General features: G+C 47.1%; 1 protein-coding gene across 3 annotated transcripts in view; it reads left to right on the top strand.

The window, feature by feature from the left end:
- Positions 1-27,521, top strand: part of tmem164 (transmembrane protein 164) — a 174,825-nt gene that overhangs the window by 54,089 nt on the left and 93,215 nt on the right. For all 3 annotated transcript variants that reach the window (XR_015079893.1, XM_086000160.1, XM_086000147.1), the window contains exon 3: positions 8,954-9,020. Coding sequence is in view for 2 of the 3 variants with exons in the window: in XM_086000160.1 (XP_085856286.1) it covers positions 8,954-9,020 (67 nt within the window). In the remaining variant the exon portion in view is untranslated. The remainder of the gene's footprint in view (positions 1-8,953; positions 9,021-27,521) is intronic.

The following is a 27,521-nucleotide window of genomic DNA, read 5'->3' as shown; positions in this document are numbered from 1 at the left end:
GTGGGGTGCTTGAGTTGACGTGCGCTGCCTGCGCTTGGCTTCTGCTTGCTCCCGGCGAAGAGACTCGAGGTGTTCGGTGCCTTCCCGGATGCTTCTCCACCACTTTGTGCGGTCTTGGGCCAGGGATTCCCAGGTGTCGGTGGGGATGTTACACTTTTTCAAGGAGGCTTTGAGGGTGTCCTTGAAGCGTTTCCTCTGCCCACCTGGGGCTCCCTTGCCGTGCCGGAGCTCAGAGTAGAGCGCTTGTTTTGTGAGTCTCGTATCGGGCATGCGGACAATGTGACCCGTCCATTGGAGCTGATTGAGCGTGGTCAAAGCTTCGATGCTGGGGATGTTGGCCTGAGCAAGAACACTGACGTTGGAGCGCCTATCCTGCCAATGGATTTGCATGATCTTGCGGAGGCAGCGTTGGTGGTACCTCTCCAGTGCTTTGAGGTGCCTGCTGTACATGATCCATGTCTCTGAGGCATACAGCAGGGTGAGTATCACTGCTGCCCTGTAGACCATGAGCTTAGTGCTGGGTTTGAGGTCCTGGTCTTCAAACACACTCTTCCTCAGGCGACCGAAGACTGCACTGGCACACTGAAGGCGGTGTTGGACTTCGTCGTCGACATCTGCCCTTGTTGACGGTAGGCTCCCGAGGTATGGAAAGTGGTCCACGTTGTCCAAGGCCTTGTCGTGGATTTTGATAATCAGGGGGCAGCACTGTGTGGCGGGGGCAGGTTGGTAGAGGACCTTTGTCTTACGGATGTTTAGTGTAAGGCCCATGCTCTCACTTTGGACAGTAGCAAGGCGGCATTTGGAGTTCCAGATCTCCTGAGGAAGTAGCGGGGGTTTCCTCACTGTTCCACGTCACTGTGCCTGAGACGATCAGTAAGAACTCTGTTGCTGAATGAGGCTTCTGTAGTCCTCTCCATTTTAAAATCAGTGATCAGGCAGAAGGCTTTCCTGTCTTATAATTAGCTGATCTGTGTAAATATATTCAGAAAGGTTGTGTCATTTAGCAGCTCTGTTTATTTTCTTAGAGACCTGACTTGTGTAAAAGTGAGCCCACAGGGTTAACTTTCAATGTTGCAGGCATACTAAGTCAAATGTGACCTTCCACCAGCAACACTTTGCCCATGTATTAACAACAAAGCAACCCTAAATAGAAAAGTCACGCACAACTCTGAAGCAATTCACGCAGCCAACATTGTGTCTGAGATGCCGGAGAGTATTTTTACACTCTCCTTTAGCAAGTGGGGAGAAATCCTGGTTCTTGTCAGTGAGAGCGCACTCTTACAAAGTTTAAAAGCCCCTGTTCTGTCTGACCTCGAGCTACAACATTAAGTCTGGTTATTTAACAATTTGGAATAATTTTGCAGTTACTGTGCGCTGGTGCTGCTGAACAAAGCTTCACTTGAGCCCTTCCTCAAACAGTGAAACACTTATGATGTAGTGATTTCCACAGGGAAAGTAGCTGGAGAGTATTTGGAATTAGTGTAAAGAGTTATTGAGCCATAATTTGCAGTGGCAGGGCATCTAGCAGTGCTGTGGAATGTATGCAAGATAGTTTTCTAGATCAGTATGCTGAGGAACCAACTAGGGAACAGGATAGTTTAGATGTAGTATTGTGCAACGAGAAAGGGTTAATTAATAACCTTGTAATAAAGGGGTCTTGTACTGCAAGGATCAGTGCTTGGGCCTCAGCTATTCACAATCTACATCAATGATTTGGATGAGGGGACCAAATGTGACACATCCAAGTTTGCTGATGATACAAAGCTGGGTGGGAATGTAAATTGTGAGGAGGATGCAAAGAGGCTTCAAGGGGATATAGACAGGCTAAGTGAGTGGGCAAGAACATGGCAAATGGAATATAATGTGGATTAATAAATAACCTTGTAGTAAAGTGGCCTTTAGGGAAGAGTGACCATAAAATGATAGAATTTTACATTAAGTTTGAAAGTGATTTGGTTAAATCCGAAACTAGGGTCTTCAATCTAAACAATGCAAACTACGTAGGTATGAGGGGCGAGTTGGCTAAGGTAGATTGGGAAACTACATTAAAAGGTATGACTGTAGAGAAGCAATGGCTAGCATTTAAATAATTAACACATCATTTATAACAAATACACATTCCTTTAAGGCACAAAAACCCCACAGGAAAAGTGGCCCAACTGTGGCTAACAAGAGAAGTTAAAGATAATATTAGATCAAAGGGAGGAGGTTTGTAATGTTGCCAAAAAGAATAGTAAGCCTGAGGATTTTAGAATTCAGCAAAGGAGGACCAAGAAATTGATAAAGGGAAAATAGAATACGAGAGTAAACTCACAAGAGACATCAAAAACAGACTGTAAAAGCTTCTATTGGTATATAAAAAGGAAAAGATTAGCAAAAGTAAATGTGGGTCGCTTACGGGCTGAGACAGGAGAAATTATAATGAGGAATAAGAAAATGGCAGAGAAATTAAACAAATACTTTGGAGCTCGATTTTAATAGCCCTGAGGAGGCGGTTTTGGAGGTGGGTTGGCAGCGAAAATCGGAAAAAATGGCTTCAGACACTCAACCCGCCTCCATCCCACCCCCCACCCGATTTCCGTGAGTGTCGGGTCAGCCACTCCCAAACTGACCAGAACCTGTTAACTGCCTTGCTAATCCTATTTTTATAGTGATTTCCCATTTTCGTGCTTCTGGCTCCTGTCTCCCGTCTTGTCAGAAACACGCCAGCTGCAAGGAGACGAGTTTCTCGAGGACATGAATTGTAGTCATTGGTGCAGCTCTTTAAAAGAGCTCCTGTAACATGGCTGACATTCAAATGCAACAACTTTGTTGTTGGAGGTTTGGGGTAAGATTTGGCAAATCTACTGACCTTGTGACTGTTCAAGCTGACACCCGTCTGCAGTGTTACCTGATTGGAATAATTTCAGGCCACTTTTAGTGTGTGCTTGCACGCTTCTTGCCTCAACTGAAATCTATAGCAACGGGATGGGAACCATTTACATCCTCTCATCCTGGTCGTCAAATTTGGAGGAAGAGCAGCTGCGGCAGCGACAGCACCAGCACCAGGAGCGCCAACCTCCTCCTCACCCACCTGATGCTGCACAATGCATCAGCCCCTGACAAAATTGCTGGCCGGGCGGCCATATTTACTTCACGTGACGCTGTTAACCCTGGCTGCCACATGATGCACCAGGTTGACACCGTCCCACACCAGCACCGTGAAGCATCCCTTTACTGTCCAAGCCATTCCATGCGCACACATCACTATAGTGGGGTGGTGGGGGGATGGTCACTGGAAATCAGTACGACACTTCTCAATGTGTGCTCAGATCTGTCCAATAAGGGGCACTTTTGGAAAAAGATATTACACTGTATGACAACACATTACCAGAAACTTCACATGGACATTGGCTAAACCTCTCAATTGCCTACCCTTGTGTGTTGTTAGTTGGTATGCTTGCAGTAGGATGAAAGTGAGTATGAGGGGTGGCTAGTGAGAAGGGGAAGTCATAAAGTAGATAGAGAGGGTTGGGTGGAGGTTCAAGATAAGTTGATGTCTTGGGGAGGTCTCTTCTGCCCTTGGAAGGGAAGAGAACTTTCCTGTGTGCATATGGAGGGAGTCATTGGAGAGCCTGGGTGCAAGAGTTCACCTTTGTGCAATGATTGTCAGTGTTTGCAGCACTGCAATGCTGTCAAACACTGACAGATCAACTGTCAAAATAAAATTGTGCATGGTCCTTTTTAAGGAAACCAGTAGATGATGCGTCATCAAATGACGTCATCAGACCCGCTTCCTGTTAATTGGCCGGTAAGCCCGCAGGGCGGGTTTAACGAGGCCTATCAAGGGAAATTCATGTCTGCAGAGTGGAGGCAGCTGGGGGCAGGACTGGAACCCGGAAACCAGCTGACCCGCCCCCATCCCGCCTCCAGAATTAAATTTGCGGCCTTTGTGTTTGTCTTCACGGAAGAAGATGCAAAAAACTTCTCAAATAGTGGAGAACCAAGGGTCTAATGAGAATGAGGAACTAAAAGAAAGTAGTATTAGTAAAAAAAAAAAAAGTACTGGAGAAATTAATGGGACTGAAAGCTGATACATCCCCTGGTCCTGGTGGCCTACATCCTAGAGTTTTGAAAGATATTGCTATAGAGATGTGGCTATAGAGATAGTGGATGCATTGGTAGTCATTTTCCAAAATTCCATAGATTCTAAAACGGTTCCTGCGGATTAGAAGGTAGCAAATATAACCCCACTATTTGAGAAAGGAGGGAGAGAAAAAACGGGGCAACAATTAGCCTGACATCAGTAGTAGGGAAAATGCTAGAACCTATTATTAAGGACATGGTAACAGGGCACTTAGAAAATAATAATAGGATTGGGCAGAGTCAACAGGAATTTATGAAAGGGCAATCGTTTTTGACGAATCTGTTTTTGAGGTTGTAACTAGCAGAATAGATAAGGGAGAACCAGTGGATGTGGTGTATTTGGATTTACAGAAGGCATTCGATAAGGTTCCACACAAGAGGTTATTAAACAAAATGAGGAGGGCTCATGGGATTGGGGGTAATATACCAGCATGGATTGAGGATTGGTTAATGGACAGAAAACGGAGCGTAGGAATAAATGGGTCATTTTCGGGTTGGCAGGCTGTAACTAGTGGGGTACTGCAAGGATCAGTGCTTGGGCCTCAGCTATTCACAATCTATATCAATGATTTGGATGAGGGGACCAAATGTAATATATCCAAGTTTGCTGATGATACAAAGCTGGGTGGGAATGTAAGTTGTAAGGAGGATGCAAAGAGGCTTCAAGGGGATATAGACAAGCTAAGTGAGTGGGCAAGAACATGGCAAATGGAATATAATGTGGAGAAATGTGAAGTTATCCACTTTGGTAGGAAAAATAGAGAAGCATAGTATTTTTTAAATGGTGAGAGATTTTAAAATGTTGGTGTTCAGAGGGACCTGGGTGTCCTTGGATACGAATCACAAAGTTAACATGTAGGTACAGCAAGCAATTAGGAAAGCAAATGGTTTGTTGGCCTTTATTACAAGAGGATTTGAGTATAAGAGTAAAGTCGTCTTACTGCAATTATATAGGGCTCTGGTGACCACACCTGGAGCATTGTGTACAGTTTTGGTCTCCTTAACTAAGGAAGAATATACTTGTCATAGAGGGAGTGCAACGAAGGTTCACCAGACTGATTCCTGGGATGGGGAGAGATTGAGTAGACTAGGCCTATATTCTCTGGAGTTTAGAAGAATGAGAAGTGATCTCGTTGAAACACAATTCTTACAGGACTTGACAGGGTAGATGCAGGGAGGATGTTTCCCCTGGCTGGGGATTCTAGAACCAGGGGTCACAGTCTCAGAATAGGAGGTCAGCCATTTAGGACTGAGATGAGAAATTTCTTCACTGAGGGTGGTGAATCTTTGGAATTCTCTACCCCAGAGGGCTGTGGAGGCTCAGTTGTTGAGTATATTCAAGACAGAGATCGATAGATTTTTTGGATATTAAGAGAATCAAGGGATATGGGGATAGTGCAGGAAAGTGGTGTTGAGTTAGAAGATCAGCCATGATCTTATTGAATGGCGGAGCAGGCTCAAGGGGCCAAAATGGACCAGCCACACACATACCGTGGCAACAAGAGCAAGTCAGAGGCTAGGTATTCTGCGGCGAGTGTCTCACCATCTGACTCCCCAAAGCCTTTCCACCATCTACAAGTAAGGATTGTGATGGAATACTCTCCACTTGCCTGGATGAGTGCAGCTCCAACAACAGTCAAAAAGCTCGACACTATCCAGGACAAAGCAGCCCGCTTGATTGGCACCCCATCCACCACCTTAAACATTCACTCCCTCCACAACTGGCGTACCGTGTCTGCAATGTGTACCATCTACAAAATGCACTGCAGCAACTCGCCAAGACTTCCTCGGCAGCACCTCCCAAACCTGCGACCTCTTCCACCTAGAAGAACAAGGGTAGCAAGCGCATAGGAACACCACCACCTCCAAGTTCCCCTCCAAGTCACACACCATCCTGACTTGGAAATATATTGCCGATCCTTCATTGTCGTTGGGTCAAAATCCTGGAACACTCTCCCTAACAGCACTGTGGGGGTACTAATGCGCTATCAACAATACCAAAGACTGCGAAATGGACTTATATGAAGTAGGCTTTTATTGACTAAGAACTAGAGCATGCCTCTGCTAGTGAATCCATCCTAAGAGCTCCCGGGGGAAGGGTGGTGAGTCACCTTTATACCCGGGCTTAGGGGTGGAGCCAGGGGCTGAGACATGCCTGGACTTGTACAGGGTTAACAGTGGTTTACCACACAGGCATGTACAGATTAACAGTGGTTTACCACCGGTACTTCCACCACATTGACTGCAGCGGTTCAAGAAGGTGGCTCACCACCACCTTCTCGAGGGCAATTAGGGATGGGCAATAAATGCTGGCCTTGCCACTTCCCATAAACAAATTTAAAAAAAAAAAAAAAAAGGCCTACTCCTGCTCCTATTTCTTATATCTTATCAGTTACATTTGCCCTTGCATGTTTAATTGCGATGATATTTTACGCTGCAAGTTTCTGAAAGTGCGAGCTGATAACGTCGCAGCGAGGGAAACCAGGCATCTGGTACCTGAGTGAACAGAGCAAGCAACTGTGTATCTCCTTAACCAATCAGATTGAAGGACTGTGAAATAAACAGCATAAGGACTGAGAAGGAAGTGTAAACTAGAGCGGGTTAACTCGCTGCCAAATTGGGTACAGAAAGAGAAATAGTGATGGAAAGAAAGATTGGATTAAGAGATAGAGACACAAAAGCGACAGTAAGGAAAAGTTTTTTTAAAAAGATTTAATTAAAAAAAAAAATCTAAATTAAAACCTGAAGGACTGAGACTCCACACTTGTAATCATTAATTTTCAGTGCCAGAGAGGTTCAATGGCAGCAACTAACACTTAGCCCATTAATAAAAGAAACTGACAGCTAATCCAGGCTTAATTAAATATGCACAGACCTTAAAAGACAGACGTATTGCGTCACTTCAGACCAGCTCTAAGTTTCTGTGAAGGGTTTAGTTTGTATCTACTGCACAAATCCAGCAACGTCACGCCTTTCAATGGTGAGCCAGACAGAGTGATGCCGTTTTTGCGAAGCTAACGGTGGAGCGACGCATCTCTGACAACAAACTTTGGATTTCCGTGTTTAACTGCGCATCTGCCCTCTCCTCAAGTTGCCGCAGCATTGGCGCATAAATAACAGCGAGCGCCATTAGCCTCACTGTTATTTTGGCAGAAAATTATGGCTCATTGATTCTCTTCTCGCTTTCCCTCCCCCCCCCCCCCCCCCCCACCTTCCTTTGTGCTGAATGATTGATTGAATTATTTAGGCAGATCAATATGTGGGTGGAAGCATGTCTCTGACATGATGTAAAGAATTAGCTGACTATGTCCTTGTTTGGCCTACCTTTCTCATTTTTGTGTGTGTGCATTTTCAATCAACCTAAACTTTATTTTCAGTTCAGTGCCAAATCTGGGGCAAGCAATTAATAACCTGCAGTCAATCAGAGTGTTGTATGTTCAAGGTTTAATTGCAGACTTCCAAATAAACTTCATTTCCTTGGGCAACTAAACAGTTTGCGACCAGAACAAACTTGTTAGTAGGAATCTTGCTTTGAAAAGCATGCACAGTGCTGCAAATATTCCTAGAGGAGAGACTTTCTGTTGCAATACATTGGGCATCAATAAACTAGAGGGTCCAGGTGTTGTAATAGATTAGTGCATAGTCTTTTCGCCTCTGGGACCTGGATTTTACATCCAGCCTGATTGATGTCTTTCCTTCACTGCCCCACTAAGTTGTCCAAGATAATTTATTTTGAATAGTTTTAAACAGTGTGTGCTGGTTCACCGCCCATAAGGCAGCCCATAATTGACAATCTTGCATGAAGCAACATTGTGTGTGTGTGTGTGTCTGTCTCTTGCTCTCGCGCTCTCTCTAGCTCTAGCTAGCTCTGGCTCTCTCGCGCGCTCTGGCTCTCTCGCGCGCTCTGGCTCTCTCGCGCGCTCTGGCTTTCTCGCGCGCTCTGGCTCTCTAGCTCTCTCTCCCTTAGCACGGAGAAACATCCCAAGGTCCTTCACAGAGGCATAACCAGAAATAAATATACACTGAGCCAAAGAATGAGATATTGGGCAAAATGACCAAAACCTTGGTCAAATATGTGGGTTTTTAAGGAGGGAGGTGGAGAAGCGAAGGGGCTTAAGCGGGGAAGCCTAGTGTGTGGGGCCAATCTCCACCTTGTTGATGAATTTTGTCGGGGTCATAAATTAGGCATTAGGACCCCTATTTTGTATATTGAAGGCGTCTAATGCCTGTTTCAGGTGGGCACCCTGAACAGTTGGCAGTAGCTGGCTCCTGATTTTGCCGCTTGCAGGGTAGATGGCTTGCGATCGCTCATGCCTGATCAGTCATTTTTTCACCCAAAAAGCGGGCACGGCCAGGTCCAGTTTCTCCTCCTGTGTATATTGAGATAAGTAAGATTGCGGCAGAAATTATATGTGGCTTTTCTCCCTCCCCAAACCAAAACAAAACCTATGTTTGCAAAAGTCTTTTTATAAAGACAAAGCCCCTTTAAACTCCTCCAATTCTGGTGCAGCATTGTCCAAATCAGCGTAACAACTGAAGTCCAAACATTCTGTTTGCTTGTGAACTCCAACCTTTTTATAAGGAACAGAATTCTAACAGGAAGGAGGTGGGTTGGTGGCATCTAACCAAGACTAACGCTTACTGAATTACAACTACAGTACTGAAGGCAATTAAAATAGCACAGCAAATCTTGTATGCAGCAAACTCCGCATGCAGCAGTACTAAACCTATTCTCACCTTTCGTATTTATCTGAATAATTACTGTAACTAGATTCTGTAACTTGGCAAATAAAAATAACACTCCTTTTCTGTTGAACTGTCTTGGCAGGCTTCAGATGCACATGTTGAATGGAGCGTTACTGGCATTGCTATTCCCTGTTGTTAATACCAGACTGGTGAGTATTCCATTTCATGTCTGTTGCACCCCTAACTGGATGAACCTTTTGGTCCTCGTCCCCCTCATCACAGTTCTGTAGTTCCTTTTAGCTTCTGCTTTTTGTGTTTGGAGTTTTTTTTTTCTTGCAACATAAATTCAAACCATCACGATGAAGTGTGGTTTTTTTTTTTTTTAAATCTTGCTTGACATTTTCTCTTTGCAAATTGTCAGCATATTTGAACCCTAGACTTCTACCTAATTCTTTTGGTCAGGCCTATAAAGAAGCTCTCTTGCTGGTTCTTGTGATGGGTCCCAAATGTCTCTTAGTTCCTTACGGCAGGTACCCTGGCAGTTAGGTTACTGCTCCTGTCTTAAAGCAAGCAAAATTCTATGTACAGTAAGTGACATTTTTCTGCAGGTATACATGCAATGATGCTTACATTTTTATATGGTGCCTTATCACATTGAAATGTCTCAAATTACTTCAAACAATGATTGCTGTTGTAGTGACGTGACTGTTACGTAGGAAACCAGCAGCCATTCTCCACCAGCAGTGTCTAATTAACACCAATGAATTGAATATCTAGTCAGTCTTTTTTTTTATTGGTGGTTTTGATTGAAGTAGGAATATTAGACATGACATTGGGGAATTTCCTGCTCTCCTTCCAAAAATATCATCTTTAATGTTCATCTGAACCATCAGAAGAGGCAGATGGGGCCTTGGCTATTATCTTGTCTAAGGGACGGTAGCTCTAGCAGTGCACTGATGTGTCAGCTTAGATTGTGAGCTCAAATCTTGGTATAGGAACAGGAGTAGGCCATTCAGCCCCTCGAGCCTGTTCCACCATTCAATGAGATCATGGCTGATGTGTGACCTAGCTCCATATACCTGCCTTTGCCCATGTCCCTTAATACCTTTGGTTAATAAAAATTGATTGATCCCCGATTTAACATTAACAATTGACCCAGCATCAACTGCCGTTTGCGGAAGAGTTTTCCAAACTTCTACCACTCTTTGTGTGTAGAAGTGTTTCCTAACTTTTCTCCTGAAAGGCCTGGCTCTAATTTTTAGACTCTATCCCCAACCAGCAGAACTAGTTTCTCTCTATTTACCCAAACAGTTCCCCTTAATATCTTGAAAACTTCGATCAAATCACCCCTTAACCATCTAAATTCCAGGGAATACAACCCTAATTTGTGTAATCTCTCCTCGTAATTTAACCCTTGGAGTCCAGGCATCATTCTGATAAACCTACGCTGCACTCCCTCCAAGGCCAATATATCCTTGCTAAGGTGTGGTGCCCAGAACTGCTCACAGTGCTCCAGGTGTGGGCTTTTGTATAGCTCCGGGTGTGGGCTTTGCATAACTTCTACCCCCTTGTATTCTAATCCTCTAACTATAAAGGCCAGCATTCCATTAGCCTTTTTGAATATTTTCTGTACCTGTCTCTGACATTTTAATGATCTGTGTCGATGGACCCCCCAACTCTCTTTGGACTCGGGGCTTGGACCTGCAACTTTCTGATTCGGAGAGGAGAGGAGAGTGCTACCAAATGAGCCAAGCTGACCAAACTTTTAAATACCAGACCCAACAATTAAGTGTGTTGTAGCTGGATGGGTCTTATTTAAATATAATGTCACAGCAGGATCTGCGTGGTGTTCTGTTAAACATTAGGCAAGTTATTTTAGTGTTCTTTATTGTGAAGTTGTTGCTGAATTCAGTGTTAACAGGGTGGCAAGTTAAAATCAGCATCAGTAAGTGTACTGTCTCTTTTTTTGAATTACAAGTATTGTGAATAGTGCCCATTTATAGCTGATTGGAGTCTTCTCCGAAATATTTAAACACCGCGATGGTTGAGTGAAGTCTCCAGTTGCTGTCATTGTTTTCTCATTCAGTGATTTCATCTTGTTCACAATGAAAGCTTGTGGCACTTGACGATTACTGGAATGAGCACAGAACAACTCACTATGGTGGCTTTTGAATGTTCATTAAAAGGATTGCTCTGTTCTGAAGCTGCAGATCTTATTAATACTCCTTTGAGGACCAAGAGATGAAACCATCCTACACAAGAGTGTGGCAAGCCTATGTGTTTTCTCTGCGACATGGATCACGTATTGCTAAAGATTTTCAAAATAAATTTGGTGCTAGAGAAATTTGGGACTCGTGAGAATTTTTGATATCTATCTACATGTGTACTTAATGTCCTTTTTTATTCTGTAATGACCATTTTTTTCTTGTTGGTAACTCTGCCCATTTGGCAAATTGATTATTTTAAGAAAGAAAAGAAAGACTTGCATTTATATAGCGCCTTTCATGACCACCGGACATCCCAAAGTGCTTTACAGCCAATGAAGTACTTTTTGAAGTGTAGTCACTGTTATGTAGGAAGCACTGTTGAAGGAGAATATAGTGTTCATTAGCTGCTTCAGGTAAGAACCTAATGCATTAAAAAAAAAATGTAAATTCATAAGCTAGAAAGACTGACCCACCTTTAAAATCCACTGAGGAATTATTTATTAATTGCTTCAGTCCTGGCTTCCTCAGCTAGTTGGGGATAGCACCATGCGTTGGTGCACTAGAGAGTGCAGTTCCTATCTCAACATGCTGAGCTTCCTCTCTGTCACCCTGTCTGGGGCAGTTGGCACGGGAAGATGAGGTGTTTATCCTTTAATGGCAGGTGGGGAAAATTGGAGGATAACTAATCCCAGTGCTGCTGTCCTATATCTCCTGTCAGCCAGTTGAGATTGACACCAGCTTTGGGAACAGCCCAGAAAACAGGTGGACTTGAGGCAGCTGCAGAGACTCTGGGACGATGAAGGGGACAAAGGAATGTTAAGTGTGGGACTTGAGGCACTTTGTGCAGGAGTTGAGATTACTCAAGGCATTGCTGTTTCTTCACCTCCTGCTCCTATTGAGTGATGTGGACTAAATGGTTGCTTTATTGGCATGGTTGTAAGATTTGCATTAATCAGAAATGTTTTGATACCACACAAGCACAAACAGGTAACCAACATGTTTTTAAAAAAAAAACAAAGTCATAGTACATAGCTTATCTAATACTTGGTAGATTTTAAACTTAAAATAGCAATAGTCCTTTTCCTGTTCCTTAGCCTTATCATGCAGCCTCCATCAATTTGGTTTCCGCATTTAGTTTACTGGTGCAAACTGCACTTTGAGCGACTTGTTAGCATCTTTCACTTCTGCCAGGAAAAAAGCCTGTACTGATCTGGCAGTGTGCTTGTCTTCAGAGGCAACTCCAAAGAGAACGATATGAAGCAATGATCACCAAAGCTGCCGAGTGGAATCCATTTCCCCACCATCACCAATCACCCTGGGACAAGGATGACTGCACTGCTTGGGAAATCCGATCCAAGAGGTGCCAGAGCTGTTGTCTATCACATCTCAAGAGATGGAAAACAAAGTTGAAGCACATTATCATCAACAACAACAACAACTTGTATTTATATAGCGCCTTGAACGTAATAAAACGTCCCAAGGTGCTGCACAGGAGTATTAAAAGACAAAAACATATTTGATACTGAGCCACAAAGAGAAATTAGGGCAGGTGACCGAAAGCTTGGTCAAAGAGGTAGGTTTTAAGGAGCGTCTTAAAGGAAGAAAGAGAGGTAGCGAAGCGGAGAGGCTTAGGCAGGGAATTCCAGAGCTTCGGGCCTAGGCAGCTGAAGGCACGGCCACCGATGGTTGAGCGATTGTAATTAGGGATGCTCAAGAGGGCAGAATTAGAGGAGCGCAGATATCTCTGGGTTGGCGGGGGGGGGGGGTGGGTGGGGGGTGTTGTGGGGCTGAAGGAGTTTACAGAGATGGGGGGGGGGCGAGGCCATGGAGGGATTTGAAAACAAGGATGAGAATTTTGAAATCGAGGCGTTGCTTAACCGGGAGCCAATGTAAGTCAGCAAGCACAGGGGTGATGGGTGAACAGGACTTGGGACTAGGCAGGACCTATTTATGCCAGGTCAGTACTCGCTGCCAGAATTTCTTGGATGCCCTTGTTGGGAGAAGCATAAGCGACTGACATGATGGCACATACTGCGTACTTGCATATTTATAGAGGATACTGAGTAACTCGCCATCATGTGAGATTCTGGGTCGCATTACACTACATTGATCAAGCCAATGACCATGGGGGGTGGGGACCCAATTTTCTTTTCAAAGTTTTATAGTGGCCTCCTTTTGAAGCCCTGTATACTTTCCATTTCAGCAACCTTACCTGGTAACTTATTCCACCCGTCTCTTACCTTCTGGGTGGGAAATAAAATTCCATCTGACTTCCCTTCCTTCTAACTTCCTAACTTTTTAATTTACATCTCTTGGTATTTGAATCCCTCACCATTGTGAACAATTTGCCTGCATCAGTTTCTCAATCCACCTACATGATCCTGAATTTAAATTGGATAATTAGTTAAATACCTTTTATTTTCCCCCAAATAAGCATGTTTTCAATGGTGATAACTCTTGAGACCTGATGGTGAGAGAGATTGCTTGCAGTCAAGAATTTAATCCTGAGCAGAATGCCAGTTATTTGACATGCTAATAAATCCTGTTTTCACTCACCTTTTAGTCAAATGTGACTTTGCGTGGCTCTCTGTACATTGGGAGCCAACCACTCGACACTGCTATTCATGTTTGCTGTCACCGTGACCTGTGCGTTGCCGTAAATCGTGGCTGAGCCAGTCAGATTCTAAATCCTTTATTTACAATTGGTACAAGCTGCCTATAGTTGAACCGTCCAGGCATTAACATCCCCAGGGGCTATTACTTGTCTCTGCTGAGATTGCTTTTCTCAGCTGGGACAATAGGAGGTGCTTCTTGCTCCTGATCACTATTTGGTGAACCTTGTCAAAAAGTGCATGTTGGGTGAGGTTAGAATCTGGCACAGTTTGACACCTCTCCTCCCTCCCCATGATTAAACAGCCTGCTTGACCATCATTTTCGAGGGAATTGCAGGAATGATGGGTACTGAATAAGGTAATAGAGTATATGTGGTGTTAACACAACTGTACTCCTTGTGTCCCCTCAGCACAGGTTAGTACTTTCCCAAAAAGAGGCTTTAAAAAATAAAAAAAAAATGCAAAGAAAATACCCTGGAATTGAAGACACTGGGGAGCAGAAGTTGAACCTCATTGCCCCCGTTTTATGGGACCAACATCCCGTGCCCAAAGTATGCCTGAAAGACGTCCAACATCGGGCCATTTTTCAGGTGTTTTTGGCAGACGCCTAAAACCGACGTTGGACCCCATATGTAAATAAGGGCCCAATGCCTGTTTCAAGCCCTCTCTCTGGGAAATTGGACAGCAACCAGTGAAGCAGGAGCCAGGCCCGCTCAGTTCCGAATTCCTCAGCGGCTGGTAAGTTTAACAAATTTTATTTTTTTTAAATCATTGCTGAGGAGCAGGTGTTCTCCCCACCTCCACAGTACTTGTGCTTTTTCCCCCACCCCTCTCTTTTTCTCTCCCCCCCCCCCCCCCCCCAAAACGTTGCTGCTCCACCCCTTCCTCTCGGGATTTGTCTTCAGGCCCCCGCCGGCAAGTCAAGTGGGTCAACGTCATCTTTGTAAAATAGGCGAGCTGCCTGTGGAGGTGCGACAGGCATCGGCAGCTCGTCCAAATATCGGGCCTACCAGTTGAGGCGCACACTCTGTGCGAGGCATCAATTTCAGGCCCAAAAATGGGCCTAAAGGAACTTCCACCCCTGTAATTTCTCAGTTCAGTGAAAGTACAGTTACCTGGGAGTGGAGATGCAGGGATAGGCTAGCAGCTGCCTGTGGTAAACCACTGTTATAGTTATCACTGTATATTGTTCTCACTGTTCTCACTGTCACATCACTACACGAGGTCGCCTCTTGTCGCACTGTTATACCTGGGCTGACCACCTCCGACTCCGCCCATTACCTGCCCAGGTATAAAGGTAGCTGACTGGCTAGTATTCCTCCCTGTTGGATCGGATCACCCACGAGGGTGGGCTCTGTTATTTAGCCAATAAAAACCTTCAGTTACGTTCTTAACTCGTCGCCTTTTATTGGACTAATTGATAGGCATATCAATTTTATTGGCTAAATTTTAAAGATGTCTGATAATGAACAGCAACAGCAAGGAGCTCACCCAGCAGCACAGCAACAGCAGCCTCCAGACAACGGGCCACACCAGCCGGCTTGGCTGCAAGCCTTGAAACCACCATACCTGGATCTAAACCCACAGGCACCAAACGCAGCCCTCAACTTCAAACACTGGCTGGACTGCTTCGAATCCTACCTGGAAGAATCCGGCGCCCCGCAGAGATCCAAACTAAGACTTCTGAACGCCCAAGCGAGCCCGAGAGTATACGCACTCATACAGGACACGACTACGTACGAGGCCGCTATCAACCTACTGAAACAGCAGTACCGCAGCCCGGTAAATTACATGTACACCAGGCACCTCCTAAGATCCCGCCCGCAACAGCCAGGAGAGTCTGTAGCTGAATTTTTACGGGCGCTAAGAGCACTCGGCAGGAACTGTGACTTTAAAGCGGTGACGGCTGTTGAAAATACGGAAGATAATATCCGCGATGCCTTTGTGAAAGGCCTACGGTCCGACTACTCACGGCAAAGACTGCTTGAAGCTAAAGACCTCGACCTGGACAAAGCTGAAGCCCTCGCTCTCTCCCTGGAGGTGGCCCATCAGGACCAGGAGGCGTTTTCCAGGTACTGCTCGCGACCCTGGGACTCGGGCCCGACCCCTACCGCAATACCCTTCGCAGCGCCGCCCCCGGGACCTACCTCAGCGTCGGCGTCCCGGACCCGACCGGGCCCGCCACCCCCGGTACCGGCTCCGACATCGGGCACCCGCGATCGGGCCGCCGGCTGCTTCTTTTGCGGCCAGGAGAAGCACCCGAGGTCGCGCTGCCCAGCCAGGAACTCTACCTGCACAACCTGCAGGAAGAAAGGCCATTTCTCTAAGGCCTGCAGGAGCGGATCTTCAGAGGCCAGCAGTGCCTCATGCGAACTGTGGGGGCGGCCATCTTCTTTCACGGCAACTGAGGCCAGTATCCCCACACGTGAGTCATGGGGGCGGCCATCTTTGATCAAGGCAACCGACCCCAATAGTGCCTCATGTGAGTTATGGGGGCAGCCATCTTCTCCGCCATTTTGTCCTACCTCGTGGGAGACGCCATTTTACACACCACGCCCGACTGCCACCGGGCCCCCGGACCCGACGACCGCCTCGCCCGCAGACGACAACGACTCGCTTACCTACACGCTAGCCTCCGTCACTCTGGATCAAGCCCGCCCACACCACCTGTCCAAGTCGATGATGGACATCAAAGTAAACGGCCACGCCACGACCTGCCTGTTCGACAGCGGAAGCACGGAGAGCTTCATCCACCCAGACACGGTGAGCCACTACTCCCTCCCTGTCCTGCCAACGCGCAACCGAATCTCGATGGCATCGAGGTCCCACGCCACGGACATTAGCGGCTACTGTGCTGTGACCTTGTCGGTTAAGGGTACAGAGTATAAAAACTTTAAACTCCTCGTCCTCCCCCAGCTCTGCGCTGCCGTCCTACTAGGGCTGGACTTCCAATCCCACCTCCAAAGTGTAACCCTAGCATACGGTGGACCCCTCCCCCCACTCACAGTCGACAACCAGCGAAGGTTAAACCGCCCACCGCGTAACACCTGCAGCCTATCCACCCTCAAGGTGCCGCCACCTTCCCTGTTCGCTAACCTCACCCCCGACTGCAAACCCGTCGCTACCAAGAGCAGGCGGTACAGCGCTGGGGACAGAGCTTTCATTAGCTCTGAGGTGCAGCGTCTCCTGAAGGAGGGCATCATCGAGGGGAGCAACAGCCCCTGGCGTGCCCAGGTCGTGGTCGTTAAGACCGGCGATAAAAATCGCCTGGTCATCGACTACAGCCAGACCATAAACAGATACACCCAGCTGGACGCATACCCCCTTCCCCGCATATCTGACATGGTCAATCAGATTGCACAATACCGCGTATTCTCGACCATCGACCTTAAGTCGGCCTACCACCAACTCCCTATCCACCCCGAGGACCGCCAGTACACCGCCTTCGAGGCGAATGGGCGCCTATACCACTTCCTTAGGGTCCCCTTCGGTGTCACCAACGGGGTCTCGGTCTTCCAAAGGGAGATGGACCGGATGGTTGACCAGAACGGACTGCAGGCCACATTCCCCTACCTAGATAACGTCACCATCTGCGGCCGCGACCGGCAGGACCACGACGTGAATCTGGAGAAATTCCTCCGTACGGCCCAACGGCTGAACCTCACCTACAATAAGGAGAAATGCGTGTTTAACACAGCGCGCCTTGCCATCCTTGGCTGTGTAGTAGAGAACGGAGTCATCGGCCCCGACCCCGAAAGAATGCGCCCCCTCATGGAGCTACCCCTCCCCCACTGTCCAAAAGCACTTAGGAGAACCCTGGGGCTTTTCGCCTACTATGCCCAATGGGTACCCAATTATGCGGACAAAGCCAGACCCCTCCTGAAAACCACATCCTTCCCCCTCACGGAAGAGGCGTGCGCGGCCTTCTCCCTCATTAAGGGAGACATAGCCAAGGCCACAATGCACGCAGTGGATGAGTCAATCCCCTTCCAAGTGGAGAGCGATGCATCCGACTTCGCCCTAGCCGCTACCCTTAACCAGGAGGGTAGGCCGGTAGCCTTCTTCTCAAGGACCCTACAGGGCCCAGAGACCCGACACTCGTCGGTCGAGAAGGAAGCCCAGGCAATTGTGGAGGCAGTACGGCGCTGGAGGCACTACTTGGCAGGCAAACGATTTACCCTCCTCACCGACCAACGCTCGGTTGCCTTCATGTTTAATAACAAGCTGAGGGGCAAGATCAAGAACGACAAAATCTTGAGGTGGAGAATCGAGCTTTCCACCTATGATTATGAGATCTTGTACCGGCCCGGTAAACTGAACGACCCCCCTGATGCTCTTTCACGCATTACATGCGCCAGCGCGCAAAGTGATAGACTTCAGACCCTCCACAATGACCTCTGCCACCCCGGAGTCACCAGACTCTACCATTTCATTAAGGCCCGCAACCTGCCATACTCCATCGAGGAGGTCAGGACCATGACCAGGAACTGCCAGATCTGTGCTGAGTGCAAACCGCACTTCTATAAGCCGGACAGAGCAAGCCTGATCAAGGCCACCCGCCCCTTCGAGCGTCTGAGCATCGACTTCAAGGGGCCCCTACCGTCATCCGACCGTAATGTGTACTTCCTCAACATCGTTGATGAGTACTCCCGTTTCCCCTTTGCCTTCCCCTGCCCAGACATGACCAGTAACACGGTCATTAAATGCCTGAACAAACTCTTCGCCTTGTTCGGGTTCCCGAACTATATACATAGTGACCGGGGCGCCTCCTTCATGAGCGAGGAACTCCGTCAGTTCCTATTGGAGAGGGGTATTGCAGCAAGCAGGACCACCAGCTACAACCCCCGAGGGAACGGCCAGGTGGAAAGAGAGAACGCGACGGTATGGAAGGCCACCCTCTTAGCCTTAAAGTCTAAGGGCCTCCCAACCTCCCGCTGGCAAGAGGTCCTCCCGATTGCGCTGCACTCCATCCGGTCACTACTTTGCACTGCCATTAACACCACCCCCCATGCCCGAATGTTTGTCTTCCCCAGGAAGTCGACTACGGGAACCACCCTACCAACCTGGCTGACCTCTCCGGGACCCGTCTTGCTGCGAAAGCACGTGAGGGCCCATAAAACGGACCCCCTGGTCGAGAAGGTGAACCTCCTGCACGCCAACCCCCAGTACGCCTATGTGGCTTACCCAGACGGACGGGAGGACACTGTCTCCTTACGAGACCTCGCACCCTCACCCCCCCCTCCCAACCCCCCGAGTCCAGCCGAGGTAGACGGCATGCCGGAACCCCACGAGCCTTTGCCGACTACGCAGACACCAGCTTTAACACCGGATAATGTAACACCGCCGCTGCGACGATCGGAGAGGCTAACGAAGCCTCCGGACAGACTGACATACCAGAGCTGGTAATACACTTCACCCCGCCGGACTCTAATCTAAACAAGGGGTGAATGTGGTAAACCACTGTTATAGTTATCACTGTATATTGTTCTCACTGTTCTCACTGTCACATCACTACACGAGGTCGCCTCTTGTCGCACTGTTATACCTGGGCTGACCACCTCCGACTCCGCCCATTACCTGCCCAGGTATAAAGGTAGCTGACTGGCTAGTATTCCTCCCTGTTGGATCGGATCACCCACGAGGGTGGGCTCTGTTATTTAGCCAATAAAAACCTTCAGTTATGTTCTTAACTCGTCGCCTTTTATTGGACTAATTGATAGGCATATCACTGCCAAAGCACAGTCTGTGCTGTGGTCATTAGTCATAAAGCCCCTCCATCCTGCATCACAGTCCATGCTCTGTGCCTTCTGATCTTGTAAACTGTGCTATAGCTCTCTGCTGTTCCACTGGAATTCACAGGTTTCAACCATTCCGAACACTCCCTCCTACGACTGCTATAGGTCTGTGCCCTGATGGTATTTACTGAAAGCAATCTACTGAAATTCATATTTGTTTTGCCTGATGTGTGACCACCATAACAATTTTGTACACACATCCCTCTACAACTTACATTTATATAGCGCCTTTAATGTAGTTAAATGACGCAAGGTGCTTCACAGTAGCGATTATCAAATAAAATTTGACCCTGAGCCACATGAGATATTGGAACAGATAACCAAAAGCTTGGTCATAGAGGTAGGTTTTAAGGAGCATCTTAATGGAGGAGACAGAGGAGGCAAGGTTTAGGGAGGAATTCCAGAGCTTGAGGCCCAGGCAGCTGAAGGCACGGCCGCCAATGGTGGAGTGATTAAAATCGGGGATGCACAAAAGGCCAGAATTGGAGGAGAACCGAGATCTTGCAGGGATGTAGGGCTGGAGGAGGTTACAGAGATAGGGAGGAGCAAGGGCATGGAGGGATTTGAAAACAAGACTGAGAATTTTAAATAATAACAGAAAATGCTGGAAAAACTCAGCAGGTCAGGCAACATCCGTGGAGAGAAATTTGAGTTGACGTTTCGGGTCGAAACGTCAACTCAAATTTCTCTCCACGGATGTTGCCTGACCTGCTGAGTTTTTCCAGCATTTTCTGTTATTTCGGATTTCCAACATCTGCAGTATTTTGCTATCGTACTGAGAATTTTAAAATTGAGGCGTTGCTGGACGGGGAGCCAGTGTAGTTCAATGAGCACAGTGGTGATGGGTGAGCGGGACTTGGTGCGAGTTAGGACACGGGCAGCAGAGCTTTGGATGAGTTCCAAGTTTATGGAGGGTGAAAGATGGGAGGCCGGCCAGGAAAGCATTGGAATAGACAAGTCTAGAGGTAACAAAGGCATGGATGAGGGTTTCGGCAGCGGATGAGCTGAGGCAGCGGCGGAGTCGGGTGATGTCACGGAGGTGGAAGTAGGCGGTCTTGGTAATGGAGCGGATATGTGGTCGGAATCTCTGGGTCAACTATGGCACCAAGGTTACAAACGATCTGGCTCAGCCTTAGACAGTGGTGTAGGGGGTGGCGCGTGAGCCCAGTCAGTTATGCCTCTGACTGCCTGTGAGCGGTTCGAATCGCTCCCACGCCCCTGAGATTTTCAACACCGGACTTAGGTACAGGTAGTGATACAGAAAACAAGTGGACAAGTGATTTGATACAAGAAAAACTGTAAACTTTATTGAGAACAAGATAAAAATTACAATACTAGCAAATTACTGTAGATACAGGCTTATCACTTAAAGAGTACACTTAAATGGGAATGGGGAACACACAGCACATCGAGGGAAACAACACACACTAATAAAATCACTTTAACCCTTATCCCCACCTATAATCCCTGACTAGATTAAGCTATGAGGGGCCAGAATTTCATGCTCGCCAATATTAAGATCTGTTGCATTTAAAAACGGTTGAAGGTTTTGGGTTCACTCCTTGTGCTCTCTGTGGCCTGCCGACGTCACGTGGTTCCAGGGCACTGCAAGGGTGCCGTCCAGGTAAAATACCCCAATACTAAAGTCTCTGCCTGGGTATTTTACCTCGCAGGGACGGGCTCCTCCTCAGGTGATGCTCTTCCTTGGTTGATCCTGTTGGGTTGAGTAAGTTGGACTGAGGGCCCGTTTATTCAAAGCCCCACTCAGTCTTCTTCTTACAACCCGTCCTGGTTGTAATCTGGCAGCGAGTTCAGAGGCAGGAGGCCAGGGCAAGAGGCAAGAGAGAGAGCGCGTGGCTCCCCAATGGGCCCATAGTTATACCCCCATCGGGAGCCCTTCTCTGCGCGTCAAATCAGTTCAGTCCTTTGTCTGATTTGGGCGGGCTCGTTTAATATAATTACATCCATCTAAGTTAACTGGCTTTGGATAGCCGTTTATCGCACCCGTTAGCCCTGATGTCCTCTCGCACTGTTATTAATGCCTTTACATTGGCCTGCCCAGCCTTGATGGCTCCCTTGAGCTGTTTCTGATTATCTATGCACATAACCTGATGGCCCTTTGTTTTGGCCTAATGTTTCTGGCTGACGTAATGCAGATTCAGTGATTACTTTAACTGTCTGGTTTGTCCCAACACAAAAGGTCCTTTTCACCAGAAATGCATTTTAAACTGCCTGCCTGTCTGAACTGCAGAGTTCAGGCTTTTACAATCTTACAGGCTTTTGGTCACGAGGTGCGGACGCCATCTTTTGGGTACCCTTTTTAAAATTGTCCATACACGGTCCCTTTTAATAACTTTGGGGAATGTGGGAATTTTGAGAACCTTACAGTGGCCAGGGAGGGGGATGGAGTTGGTGGCTAGGGAATGGAGTTTGTGGTGAGGACTGAAGACAATGGGTTCGGTCTTCCAAATATTTTGTTGGAAGACATTCCTGCTCATCCAGTACTGGATGTCGGACAAGCAGTCTGACAATTTCGAGTCAGTGAAGGGGTCGAGAGAGGAGGTGTTGATGTAGAGCTGGATGTCATCAGCGTACATGTGGTACCCGATGCTGTGTTTTTGGATGATATCGCCAAGGGGCAACATGTAGATGAGAAATAGAGGGGGCCAAGGATAGATCCTTGGGAGACTCCAGAGGTAATGGTGCGGGAGCGGAAAGAGAAGCCATTGCAGGTGATTCTGTTCTGATGTTGTTAATGGTTCCCTCTCCTCGGGAACTGTCCCCCTCCCCTTCAAATCTGCCATCATCACCCCGCTCCTCAAAAAATCCCACCCTTGGTTCCTGCAAACTAATTTCGGAGGAGATTTCTCACCCATATGTGAATTTGGGGATAGGGAAGAGTATATCCAAATTTGAAGGTGACTCTAAGCCAGGAGGTATATATTGAATTCTTGGGAAGAAAGCAGAAAATTGCAAAACCTTCAGATAAATTTGAGGGAATGGGGGAGCAATAGCCGAGAAAGTCTAATATAACATAACATGATGCAGTACATTTTCAACGTAAAAATGGCAGTTGGGGATATGATCTAACTGGTGCTCCTGGCCACACCAGCATTTCACAGATTATAGCATCACTTACTTTCTTCATCCTGGGGGGGCGGTGGGGGTGGGGGTTGCTTAGAGAGTGAGCTTGAGAATACACTGGGTGAGCAGGCTCGGGTTGGTGGCAGAGGAGGTACTTGGTATCCGGAGGGCCAGCCTGCACGTCAGCTGATGAGCTGGGGATTGGATCTCATGGGTCCTGTTTCTATAAGAAGGATGTTTTGTCAACATCAAGCCTTAACCCATGCTTTGCAGGCTGTTCCAAACAGCGGACGGCTTGGATGGAGGAGGCCACTGCCCGCACGTGCAGTACAATGCTGGGCAGCTTTGCAACACTGCAAGCCAACAGGCTGCTCCCAGGGATGCTTAGACTGCTGCCACAGATGCCTGGCTTACTAGAATGGAGCAGGGTCTTTTGGCTTAAACAGGCTTGGGGATTGGTTGGAGAGGACCTTGTGGCAGGACTTCACTGAACCTGTTATGTCTGCTGTCCCACTGATCAGTGGTCACACTGACGGAGTGCCTAACGGTGGGGATATGGCCGAGGTGGTCATTGATAATCAAGTTCATTCCGGATCGTCCTGCCAATTGCCTCCCATGCTTGCTCACCTTCCGTAAAACGTGCAGGTTCAGGCTGCCCACAGGATAGCGAAAGTTCCACATCCCTCTGCCGTGGGCCACCTGAACCCTACAAAGGTCATATTGGCACACAACAGTCCGGCTGCTCAAACACTCCTGTCATTGAGTTGGCACCTGGACGAAGCATGAGATCAGAGCGAAGAGGTCATATTGTACACAATATCGGCAGGGTGCAGAAACGAGGCGCGCGCACACAATGTTTGAAGGTTAAAAATATGATTGCTGTTTGTTCAGAATATCCTTGACAAGGTTTTGGAGCAGCTTTCATTAGATGGCATGGCGTCTTTGAAAGCTCTATAAAAGGGAGGATACTGGAAGAGGAAGGCATACATGCAGAGGTAATGGAGAAGTAAGATGGTTCATACAGTAGGCATACTTGCAAGTTATAATAGGGTCGCCAGTAGAAAAGCTGCACAAATTTCACTTCTAGCACCTCTTTGTTCTGTTCCAGCTAGTCGTCTTGGTCCCCTTTCAGCACTGGGCTTTTCCCATGATGGTGCCTGTTTTCAGGGCAAAGTTGTGCAGCAAACACTAGCAATGTTGGAATCTCTCGCAGGGCTGCATTGGAGGACGCCCTGGGATTGAAACTCGTGGCACTAAGGCAACTGGCAAAAGGCTCTGGAAACAGGATTGAAACAAAGATAAAAGCTTCAATTGTCTGACAATTTTATTACACTGTTGGTCTCTTTAAACTGATCTCCACTTGTAGCTCGGTGCCCAAGTACCCAAATGTCCAGTTTAGGCTAGGTGAGTGAAACCGTGTTAAGTGAAAGGGTATGTCGGAAAATTCAATGACCTAAAAAACTCGGTTGCTTTGTGCCTCCTGTTAGCGCCCTAAGAGGGCGCTAACAGGCAGCAAAGCAACCAGCGCCTGGGCGTGGCGCTGCCAACGCCTCCGGCGAAATTCAGCGGGAGGTTAGCAGCGGCGGTAACCGTTGGCACTCTGCGGCGCTGCGCCGCCGTCGATGATGTCATCGCTGTGCGCAGCGCCCCGCTCGCGCCCCGGACACGATCTTCGGTAGCGCCCCCTGACTTCCTGCCAGACACTGTCAGATGGGGGCCTACATGTGGCCGGGATCGCGCTAATTAAAGGGGAGGTGGCGGGCGGCTATTTTTGTTGCTGGCCACCTGCCCCCGTTGCCGTCCCTGGCCTTCTATACAGCCCCCCTCTTGAGTGCCGGGCTCTTTTGCCAGCACGCCGATCCCTGGTGGCCCAGCTGGGCCCCGGGTTGCGCTGCGCTAGACCCCTCCCCTTTTAAAAAGGGGAGAAAGGCCTGCAGTACCTCTTGGGGTGCTACCGGTGAATTTCGGCCGCGGGGGCGCTACTTTTAGCGCCCCAGCGAAGTTAGCGCCCCAAAGGGGGCGCAACTCAGTTTTTCCCCCAATGTATGCATTAGTTTACATGCAGCTTCCTACAAACTGGTGGATTCTCCTTGCACACTTTAAAACATGATCAGAGAATTGAGGCAAAATGGGCAGAGATCTGACGTTCCGAACTGCAACCCAATTTTCCAATTGTCAAAAACCACTTTATTCCTAGAGTGTTCCTGATCAGAGTCTGGATTAAAATTTCCATTTAATAAACGTGTTACTTTCCACCAGTATAATGCTTCTCCAATGTAGTTCTTTCAGTTTGTTGCATTATATCCTGTTGATTTAGCAATAGATGAAAAATAACTTTGATGTTGTCAGTTGTTTTTGTGTTGTGTAATACCACTGGCCATAAAGAGGAAGGCAAGATCTTTAATCACACTGGAAAAGAACCTCAAAAAGGAACTCTAATTGTGTTTCCTGTTCAAGAAAGTTACTACATTTTTGTTTTAATTAATTTGGCATCGAATTTTTCCAGTGTTCTTGGTCAGTGCGCCTGCTTCTCTTGTACTTTTTCAACCAAAGTGCTTGTTTACAAATGATTTAAAATGTCACAATGCCTTTGCTCTACTGTGGCAGGGGGGCAGGTTTTAAGGCCCCACTGGTGTGGAATTGCCAATCACATCCTCTCCTATCACTGCTAGAGTTTTTTTTTTCCTTCCTTCCTCTTTTCTGATCAATTTTCTCCTCTCCAAGAGGCATTAACCCCTTCCTGGGGTATGGTTCCATTGACACCAGGCGCCCACCAGTATCTTTGTCCAAGAGACTCTTCATGTGTATGCCTAGACAGTCTGTATCGACAGGCTGTTCAACCATGCTTGCCTTGCAGCTAAGCCTGATCATGCTCTTGCCTGATGTCTCCACACACACATGCACTTCCAGCAGGCAACACTGGCTAGCCTTGAGGAGTGAGGACTGTGGCCAATTTTGCACTGCCTATCTCGGGGTTGCTGTACCCAATTGTAGTTTCCTTGCTGAGATCAGTTAACTTGGTACAGACTAGGATTGAATGTGAGATGTTCCTGCTTTTTTAAGCAGTTGAGCCATCACAGGAAGCCCAAACATTAGTTTTAAAATAGCGTTATCTTCATTTTGTTTTTTTAAAAAGCCGTTTCATAAGAATGGGGCATAATTCTTTTCCTCAGGTTTTTCCATCTCTTATCCTTGTTTTCCTGAAAATGATGACTAATGTTGGAGTATCGTTTCATTGGTGTTGGAAGACCTCTGGTAACTCACGCCAAGGCCAAATGGAGGCGCTTTGATATTGGAGCATGAGGCTGAGCACCAAAACAACACATCTTGGAGCCAGACCTTGACCACTGCAGGAAGGTGGTAATACAGAGATAACCAGCCTTCATGTGGTAGAAGTTTTTATTACTTTCCAATATGCAATGGATTACTTTATAATTAGTCCTTCTCACTCCTGCATATAATCTAGGCTGACACACCAGCGCAGTATTGAGGGAGTGCTACATTGTCAGAGGTGCTGTCTTTTGGATAAACTGAGGCCCCATCTGTAATGTATTATCACATTGTTTAGTATGAGCATGCTCAGTTCGCACTAGCCTAGTAAAGCAAGCACCTGGACTAGCAACTCATCCTGTCTCTGTCCTTCATCTGTTCTACCCACATATATTACATTTTGGCGATGAGGATGGGATATGGGATCCCAAAGCCATTTTTAAGGATCATGGAAGGACATGGTGTTCAACCTTCGAGTGGAAAAGTTTAAAGTACACAGGTAGCGTGCTGAGTCAATGTTCAAAGGGATTGGGACAATCATGGCCACGCCTACGGGGTTCATCGGAAGCCTCGGCATGTATGACCGAGCTCACGAACCATTCAGTTCTTCCATTGAGCAGATGGAGATGTTTTTTAAGGCCAATAACATTATTGAGACCGAAAGTGCAGATGAGTATGTTCAAGCTCAAAATAAAGTAATTTGTGAACTTAAAAAAGCAATTTTTCTAACGGAGACCGGGCCAGATGTCTACGGAATGTTGACGAACCTACTCGCACCAGGGAAAGCGAAGGATGTGTCGTTTGAAGACATTTGTCGAGAAACCCGCGGACCATTTCGACCCAAATCCATTAGAAATAGCAGAGAGCTATAAGTTTGGCACCAGAAACCAAAAACAAAGTGAAACCATCAGTGAGTACATTGTAGCTCTTAAGAACCTGTCTTTGTATTGTAACTTCGGTGCATTTTTGGATCGTGCGTTGCGAGATAAGTTTGTGTGTGGACTGGTGGATGAGTGCATACAGTCCCAAGTTACTGAACACTCCGAATCTAATGTTTGACATAGCATGCAAAATTACACTATCTATGGAGATGGCGTCTAAGAACGCTGGGGAGCTCCGTCCAACTCCAGTGTCTCGTGCAGCTGAGTTCTACAGTCACAAAGCCACCGCCAAACCTAAAGTTGTGAGACCGAATCAAAAGCATGTCAGTGAGAGCAGTTCAGTGAATTGTTATCGCTGCAATGGAAATCACTCACCACAGACCTGCCAATACAGAAATGCAGAGCGTTTTCACTGCCAAAAGCAAGGCCTTATTTCAACAGCTTGCAGAGCTAGATTGAAAGCAGGAAGTAAGAACCATTCTAGTGGCAATGCAAAGTAGTGACAATAACGGGGAGGAATTTGAAATAGTGAAGTGAACACACCTGATGTTGCAGAACTAGGCATCTACAGTATCCATGCCACTAGCGGCAACGCCAGCAGTTGTGAGAAAGACTTCCGTACAAAACTTTTGATCCACGAACAGTATGTGTATCGACAGGGCGACGGACTGCTCTATCATGAGTAAGGACACATATGAGCATAAGTTTAATCAAATACCACTTGCAAAAAGTACCGTAGAATTAAAAACCTACTCTGGAGAAATCTTAGAGACATGTGGACAAATGGAATGTACAGTTTAACACAAGCTGCCTATTATTAGAATCATAGAATGGTTACAGCATAGAAGGAGGCCATTCGGC

Source organism: Somniosus microcephalus, chromosome 1 (genome assembly GCF_052327205.1).
Source record: "Somniosus microcephalus isolate GS21.2 chromosome 1, FLI_Smic_1.0, whole genome shotgun sequence".
NCBI classification, from domain to species: Eukaryota; Metazoa; Chordata; class Chondrichthyes; order Squaliformes; family Somniosidae; genus Somniosus; species Somniosus microcephalus.
The sequence above is the reverse complement of the archived record's forward strand: the minus strand, read 5'-3'. Positions and strand labels throughout refer to the sequence as shown.